Source organism: Metarhizium robertsii, assembly GCF_000187425.2.
Source record: "Metarhizium robertsii ARSEF 23 chromosome Unknown MAA_Scf_2, whole genome shotgun sequence".
In the NCBI taxonomy this organism is placed as follows: domain Eukaryota; kingdom Fungi; phylum Ascomycota; class Sordariomycetes; order Hypocreales; family Clavicipitaceae; genus Metarhizium; species Metarhizium robertsii.
The window spans coordinates 4,794,771-4,803,184 of record NW_011942160.1 but is presented as its reverse complement, the minus strand read 5'-3'; the positions used below and the strand labels follow the sequence as shown (position 1 = coordinate 4,803,184).

Here is an 8,414-nt window from a genome sequence, read left to right as displayed (position 1 = left end):
CGTCCAGCATGTCTCTTGTGCTTCACCCCTTCAAAGCAAACATCCCACGACTAGGTTCCATCCACGTGTTGTCAGCAGGTGCTGCAGCACAGAACCTGGCTGGCAGTCCTAATGCTATTATACATATCGTGCCTCGTTGAACAAGATCTTCCCGCGGCGTTGTAACAGTCAGGGTGCTTAGGGCTTTGCTACAGTGCAGCCACCCGAAAAGCGCAATGGGATCCTTGTTGTTATCCTGATGCCAAACAGCACACGTCTGTTCGCCCTGCGCCCAATTTGAACTTGGGACCTGGAGTACATCTGGCATGTGCTCCAGAATTATACGTACAAGCATATCTCATCGGACATTCAAGAAGCTCAACAATAGTCCCGTCACCGCGTCGGCATGGCATCTGGGAGCCTGTCAAGACGGGCTCATTTAGATATCCACAACACAGTGATGTGACTGAAATACTCCCGTATCACGCTTCTGAGGAAATATCCGGGTAGTAAGCGGGTCCTTTCATATTAGATATGAGCCGAGTCGGCTGCAACTGCTGAGGTGTCGCTCGTGTTTGACAGATGGCAAAGCAAACCCAGTTGACATATCGATCTCGTCAAGGAATATGGAGAAATGCTGGTGTCGCCACACGCCTTTTCAGGCGATATAGTATGGTACTTTGATGACCGTGCTCATCGGTCCGCATCCTCCCACGACAGAAGAGATTTTAGCTTAGTGAATATCTCTACTTCTCATCCGGGCCACTCCAATACCATGAATTATCACCATTGCACGTCTCCCTTGTAAGGCATCTCGGTCCTCAAGCTCAAGGACACAGGCCTGAAGAAGAGAAATATAAAGCGGCAAGTGTAATTCACAAACAAACCTGTCAGCGTCGCCTCCCTGCAGACGGATATCGCCTGAAGGACAAACGAAAGCACCCAAGCGAGTACACGTTTCCTCAGCCCCTCGAAAGAACTGGTTGGATACTACCGCCATTCGGTATGTTCTTAACGCTCAGACAAATGTAAGTATTCACAGTTGATCTGAACCACGAAGCACCCGCCCACAACACGGTTATTATGCTGAGTCTCCAACGCATGAAGAATAGTGCCACAAGCGACAGCAGCTGGCGCCCTTGATCATGTTGCGCATCAATGAGCTTCTCAATCCCATTGGACCCGAAGAAAGCGGCGGAAATGGTGACAAAATAGCTCACGCCTCTTCAAGGGCCTCTAATTCCTGGCATCGATACCAAGTACTGAATAGTGATCAATACCGAGTACCCAGTATCACGCCTACCGAGCAAATTTTGCTTTCAACACCAGGCACACAAGGACCAGTCAACTTTCCTCCATTCGAGAGCGTCGATGAGAAAACTAGGCAGGAATTAACAGCATTCAATATCCCGCAGTTTGGATCCATCATGAAGAGCTATGAGCATATTCCTTACAACAGCTCCAAAAAGGACTTCTTCGCGAAGACTGGCCGAGAATGTATCGAAGGTTTGGATTGTCTCATCCATACGATGATTGTAACTGATGAAAAAGAAACTAGCTTTCAAATATACCTTTCAGATTCCAAGGAATCCTGCCGTGTTCACAGTCATGTGGGACTACAACATAGGTCTTGTTAGAATGACCCCCTTCTTCAAATGCATGGGGTATCCCAAGGTAAGTACCTACTCCGAAGGCAATAATTTATCCAAGTCTAATGTGACATAGACAAGGCCGTCTCAAATGCTGGACAAGAATCCTGGGCTAAGAGATATTTGTCCCAGCATCACAGGGGGGGCAGTGTTTGCGCAAGGTATGCCGTCCCCTGTATGAACTTGGTGCTGAGCATATTGTATAGCTAGAAATATTCCTAGGGTATTGGATGCCATACAAATGTGCCAAAGCTGTATGTGCCACTTTTTGCTATGGTTTTGCGGCAGCTTTGATTCCGCTGTTCGGTCCTGGGTTTCCATCGGAGTGCATATCGCCAGATTCAGCGCACTTCTCTAGTATGGCCATCAATCAGGAATTGATCAAGGAAGTTTCGGAGCAAGCGCAACAGCTTCAGCAAGGACCTGCCAAGCAGAGTGCAACAAGCTATATCTTCTCACAGCGACCTCCAGGGCGGAATGTCCGCACAACACGGCCTACGACTATAGGAGGAAACCCCCAAATGAACACTGAACCCATTAGCAGACCGCAGACCTACCTCAACCCAGTCACAAGAAGGCAACAGCAGAATGATAAATCTCGAGCGGGCGACCAAGGCTTCTACCCGCTGCCAAGGACGGAGACCAGCGCGATAAGACGGCCGGCTCAGACCAGCGGAGTTGTATTGTCAAGCCATGCCAGCGAGTATTTTCCTGCTGTAAGGGCCCCAGAAACTACTTCCCTTAGACGGTCAAGACAAATACCTTCGACATCTCAATCTTACGAAACCAGCACGAGGAGTAGGAAACGACGAAAGCTGAGCTCTGATGCGTCCTGCGATGGTGTTTACGACTCCACGCCCAGGCACAGCCAGTCAACAAGGACATCACTACCGAAGAGCAGACTCCCAAGGGGCACCAATCTGAGCGAACAGAAATGTATGGAAGAGCGCGGGGCTGGTTCCTCTGGCACCACCAATACGTTTGTGACGGGGGCAGGAGAAGGGGTGGTTGATGACGGATGTAGAAGCCAGGCAGGTCCATTCGTTTGGACCCCTGGAAGGAGGAAATCCATCTAAGTGAAGCGGCAGTGTTGAATACGGGGTGAACATCATAGATTGACGCAAATATGGTACAAGGAAATAGTGCTAGTGAGCAGTTGGAATTGGAGAGGACGTGTGCACGTAGGTGTTGACTCTTGTCTCCTTAACGGTAAAGCTTTTTTTCACCTCGAGAAGAAAAACTACATATGCCCTCATTCTATCGTCCTTTTCAACCGCAGCCCACCAAAAATCTTTCACTACACCATGTAGTCAAAAACAAAGCAGTCCATGCACCTACACAAAGCCCGTCACGAACCACCGCCCTTCCCCATCTCCACGGCCTTCTGCTGCTTGAATTTGTTCACCCACGCATCGGCCTTGTCGTTGGGCAGGACAAATATCCTCACAACCTCATCCACAACCTCAACCTTGCCCGTGCCCAACACCTTCAACAGCGGCACCCGCTTCCCCATCTTGAGCACACCCCCTCCCATCGTCTCCACGTAGCAAGTCACCCCCGCGGCGGTATACACGCCCTCCTTGTCCCACGGCAGCGGAAAGACGTACGACAGGTGGTCCTCGAGCGTTTGCGTCTCATTAAACGCCTTGATGAAGTCTGACTCAAGGTGCTCGGGATACAGCAGCACAGTCGGGAACGCCAGGCTGCTCCGCGGGTCGTCTGGGTCCGGCACAAGCTCGAGCTTCGTGTCACCCATCTCGGGAGGCTGGGCTGTCGTCCGTGTCGGGATGCCCCTCGCCTTGAGGGCCGCCCTGAGGAGCGTCTCGCGCCGTTTGAGCAGCGCCCTCCTCTCCGCGTCCCTCTTGTTCTTGGCGTCGAGCTCCCCTGCCCGTTTGACGATGCGCCCCGCGACTTCTTTGAGGCCCCTGTTGTCCGGGTCCAGGGACAGCCCGCGCGCGCAGACGTCGTCGGCCTCCTCGACGCGGCCGACTGCCAGGAGGGCCCTGGCGCTTCGGTAGCAGGCCTTCAGGTTGCGCGGGTTGAGACGCAGCGCGGCTGCGCAGTCGGTCCAGCAGCTCCTGTAGTTGTCCAGCTCCAGGTGGCACGCCGCGCGGTTCACGTACAGAGCCTCGAGGACCTCTCTCTGCGCGGCGATTTCCTCGGCGCTGTCCTCTACGCCCTCGGGGTTCCTGGTGACTTCGCCGCGGGCTCGTTTCCGCTCCTCCAGAGACAGAATTTGTATACCCTTGGTGTAGAACTCCCTCGCGTCCACGTAGCCTCGTACCTTGAAGCATTCGTTTCCGCGCATCTTGAAGTCGGTTCCGTTCTCAAGCGGCGTGCCCTCGTAGTTGAGCGCCTGCAAGGCCGCAATGTCGTCGTTTTCTTCCATGTCGGTCATGAACAGCGGGGACTTGTTCAGGTCAGCCATGATTTCGTCAAAGGTCTGCTTCCGGTGGGATGCCATGCCGGGCGGTAATTCTGGCTTCGTTGGTTGAGATACATCTTGGACTGGTGTTGCCGCTTGCTCGGTGTTGGGCTCTGCTTCGAGGCTGGCTTCTTCCATCCTATCGACGATCTCTTCAATCTTCATTCTTGGAGGGTGACGACCGCAGGGTCCTTTGCTGATTATAGACTTGATAGAGTGTTTAATGAGTTGCCTTTATTAATTTAGAGGCACCACTCCCCTGGTCGCAGAGAAAGCGTGATGTTACCAATGTGTGGGAGAGTGTTGAAATGAGACGACGTCTCACTTGATGGATTTCGTGCTCCAGTTGCGGTTGTGGCGAAAATTTCTCCAAGTGGTCGAGCGTATTATTTCACGCAGCCTCACTGATGTGATGCTACACATGACAATAGTCCAAATAGTTACAGATAAAAACTGGTCTAAGAAGCTCTTTATTATGTAAATACAGTCACCAAACTCTTCTGTGCAGCAACACCCAATGCGGCTCCGCATCCTTTGGTTTCCTTGAGGCTTCCAGCACGAACACCATCCATACCCTGCGCCAGGGCCCCACATTTATATGTAGTTCCTGCGTACGGAGTATATCCCTTTGAATACACCAGAGTGAACGGACTTTTGCTTTTTTTTAGTCATGTTTATTTTCAACTACCCCATGTCGTCTATATACCTATCTCCCTCCATATATTATGAGGAGAAAAAAGTCCAAAAGACCAAAAAAAGTAAATACATTTCTCAAAACCGCGCTCCAAACGCCCAACGTCCATATGCATCATGCCCAAACTATCTACCATGGGGTATTCTCCGACACCTCTAACACCTTTTCTTTGCCCACTTGTGCTTTCTAACATATTCCCGACTGGCCGCTATCATCGAACAACTTTCAGAAGTGCGCGCGTCGTGGAACTGTGACATGATGGTCACTCTTTGAACAGAGTGCCAAATTAGTAATAAGCAAATAGTTCAGAACAGTGTCTTTTCAAAGACAGCATGTTCATCCCATACTAGCGTAAAATTAGGGAATAAAAAATAACGAATAATTTCAGTTCATGATAAAAGGCTGTCATTCTCGTTCTTGCTCTTCGTCCGAGACTTCGGCTGTTAGAGCATTGTATTCATTGCAAGGTGGTCGCGAAGCACACTCTTCAGATATTTCGAGGTTCCGCTCCCGAGGGACCAGGAAGCACTGCACAGAGCCAACAATGGCAACAACGACACTTCCATACCAAGCCAGAGCCGTGCAGTTTATTTTACTGCCATAAGTGTACAGGAATCCTGCAACGGGAGGCGCAATCATTCGGCAAGCAGCGCCAGCACTAGCTGCCAAACCATTGACCTTGCCCAGCGCACTGGATGTAGGTGTAGCTTCTTTGATGAGGATGAGGAGGAGAGGGTACAGTGTGATGGAGAGAACATTGCGAATTGCAAGGCAGATGTAGATGGAGGGGAAGGTGAGAGACTCGGGGACAAGGAGCAGAAAGGGGACAACGGCGTACACGACGGGATGTAAGACAGTAACAAGGAGGAAAAGCTTGTACACACCGACTCTCTCTGCCGCGATGGGGAAAATGACAGCCTGAACAAACAGTGCAATGCATCCATTAACAGCCATGATCATTCCCACATCTCGGAGGGAGAGCCCCAAGCCACCGGAGGAACTGAAAATCGCCCAGAGGGTGGAGGTGTTCTTGTTGGCGGCACGATCGTCTTCGAAGAAAATTGGCATAAGGTGATCGTATGTCATGGAATGATATGTAAAGATGGATAAGGCAATGATGAACCCAACAACACGCTTATTCCAAACCTTGGTCAAACCAGACTTTTCTTGTGTATACACTTCTCGCCCCCTGTCACACTCGTCATCCTCGTTGACAGTTCGGAGAGTTCCGTACGTTTCGGCTCGAAGGTCTACCGCTGGGCGCTTCATGGCATCCGAAGTTTCAATCAGCGGAGTCTCTTCCGAGATGTAGGTATCCGCGGGTAACAGCACGCGGGGTTGCATGTCCGGGTGAGTCTCCTCGAGGAGCACGAATCCCAAAGCAATGCTGACGAGCAATAGAGCTGCGCAAAGGAGGTTGGGGAGAAGATACGGGTAACGTTCGAACATGCTGCCTCTGGGGAACGCATTGGGCCAGGACTCGTGAGGATCGGCAAATGTGCCGCCGATACAAGGTCCAATGATGGTTCCGATGCTCCAGACAAAGGGCATAACGGCGAAAGCGCGAGCTGTGGCCTGTCAGTACGTGTTTGAAGGGGAAACAAACACTGCCAAGGGAAAAAAGAGGGAATCAACTTACGTTCGTGTTCGGGCTTGGTAACGAGTTCACCAACCATTGTTTGAATGACACCGATATTGCCGTTGAGAAGGCCGCCAATGCCCCTACCGAGTAAAGCAATCCAAATATTGGAGGCGAACCCTACCATGACCATGCTGAACATGGTCCCCAAGCAACCGATCATCAGTACGGGTTTGCGACCAATGCGATCGGATAAGCCGCCCCAGTACATGCCCATCAGGGCCTCGGCAAGAGAGAAGGAGGAGATGAGGAGTCCAGAATAGAAGGATGCATCTTGTTCGTTTCCAATCTGGAACTTCTTCACGAGAGCCCACGCGTAAGGAAAGATGGATGTAAGTGCAATGGGTTCAGCGAGACGAACAACGGCTGCGACTTGTCAGCAGTTGCTCGCAAGATTTGAATTTCGTACCCGATGGGAGGCGGAGATTCGGCATACGTACCTAGGAGAAAGAGCTGCAGAGTCGGGAAATCATTTGGATTGCGGGTGCTGACCTGCTTTGTTAGGGCCATGATTTTGTCGCGCAGTGAGAGCTTACAACAAGACACAGGCACGTCGTCGGAAGAGACCAGTGTTTTGATGCTTGTTCAGATCGAGATGAGGTGGCGTGCGAGGCGAGGTTTGTTCAAAAGTTGTCAACCGGTGCGAATACTCTACCGTCCTAGAACACGCAAGAGAAGAGCTTGGGCGTTGAAAGACGGGCTTTGCAATTTAGCGCTCTGCACACTCGAATGGCAGAACGCAAAGTGGCAAAAGCAACAGAGATTGCGATGGCTGAGGAGGAAAAGATGAGGCATGAAGGGGAAGGGAGAAAGTCGTGGAGATGGCGGTGGGCATGTCAGTATTTCAAGGCGGGCTGTCGGCGAGGAACCGGCGTTCAAGGTGGAGCCCCTTGAAGGACCGAGTAAGGAACCAGACCAGACATGATAGAACTAAAAGGAGGGGAGGGGTGGACAAAAACCAACCAGTTCATGCATGTAAACAGAAACATGCCATGCAAAAATTCTAGCGCATGTGGCATGTGGGGCCGGACAGTGCCATGAGTGCGAACTGATGCAGACTGGAAGGAGTAAAAAGGCGAAACATGTCTTGCTTGCCGGTTTCGCCTCTTCACCTTGTCCCCAATGTCTCAGTCGTGCAACACAAGAGTCCAGATATCCGGTTTCGTCTTGCGAGTTGGCAGGACAAGTGCCGAGTTCAGCGGGCGCATCGCGAATTGCCGCATTTGAATACCATTGTTGAACACGTTTCCGTCCTTTGTCTAGCGGCCCGCCGCAGCCCTTGTTGTCGATAGATATCCCCATTATCTCTATCGACGGAGACCGAAGACTAACCAGTGACTGTGTCCACGCTTGATTGTTGGCGGCGGAGGTCAGCTCCGGCCTTGTTGCACCAGACAAGTGGCGCGCGCAGCCAGTCATCCTGGTTTGTTTTTTTCGTCTTTTTTTTGTCCCCCGGCTAGTCTTTCGTGTTATTGTCCGAGTTCATCGGCCGAGGTTTGGTATCCCAGTAAGGGTGGGACTGCGCCACACAGACATCGAGGTTACAGCCCGCGTATAAGAATATCGATATCTAGAGATTTCCACGCCTCGACAAGGAGCTTTTATTTCCCATTTCGCCCACCGCCTTTGTCGATAGACTGGATGGTCCAATATTGGCTTGCATGATCTGCATTGCATGAAACATTAAGCCGAGTCTTGATGACCTTGTTGAACACGAAAAGTCTCGAACCCCAAGCTTGCATCACTTCCAAGCTCGCCACGCCCCCCTCAAGCCAACGACTGGTGCCGAGTGATGATTGAGATCAGCACGGAGTTGTATGATGCGTATGATGCACGAGGCCAGACCGCAACTCTTATCGGGAGGGGCATTGATCTGCTCCTACTGACCGTTTTCTGGCCACTGTCGCTGCTCGTGATAGCGACTTAGATCACGTGGAAGCATTGTTTCGCGCCTGTCAATTCCGTGCCCATCACCTGCATTCTGCAACGCACGTCCCGGCGGTGGGGTTGAGCGCTTCAACAAGATTG

General features: G+C 51.5%; 3 protein-coding genes across 3 annotated transcripts; 1 reads left to right on the top strand and 2 right to left on the bottom strand.

The window, feature by feature from the left end:
* Positions 1–1,124: 1,124 nt before the first annotated feature.
* MAA_05050 (Transcription regulator HTH, APSES-type DNA-binding domain protein) lies at positions 1,125–2,704 on the top strand (the record flags this gene model as incomplete). Its single annotated transcript, XM_007823048.2, has 4 exons — positions 1,125–1,485; positions 1,538–1,653; positions 1,705–1,789; positions 1,851–2,704. The coding sequence occupies 4 exons, from the start codon at positions 1,125–1,127 to the stop codon at positions 2,702–2,704; spliced, it is 1,416 nt and encodes a 471-aa protein (XP_007821239.2).
* Positions 2,705–2,976: 272 nt separating this feature from the next.
* On the bottom strand, positions 2,977–4,218 carry MAA_05051 (Tetratricopeptide repeat-containing; the record flags this gene model as incomplete). The annotated part of the gene is made up of 1 exon (XM_007823049.1): positions 2,977–4,218. One exon carries the CDS (start codon positions 4,216–4,218, stop codon positions 2,977–2,979), a length of 1,242 nt encoding a protein of 413 aa, XP_007821240.1.
* Positions 4,219–5,152: 934 nt separating this feature from the next.
* Positions 5,153–6,896, bottom strand: MAA_05052 (MFS transporter; the record flags this gene model as incomplete). Its single annotated transcript, XM_007823050.1, has 3 exons — positions 5,153–6,315; positions 6,387–6,752; positions 6,827–6,896. 3 exons carry the CDS (start codon positions 6,894–6,896, stop codon positions 5,153–5,155), a joined length of 1,599 nt encoding a protein of 532 aa, XP_007821241.1.
* Between the last annotated feature and the right edge of the window lie 1,518 nt (positions 6,897–8,414).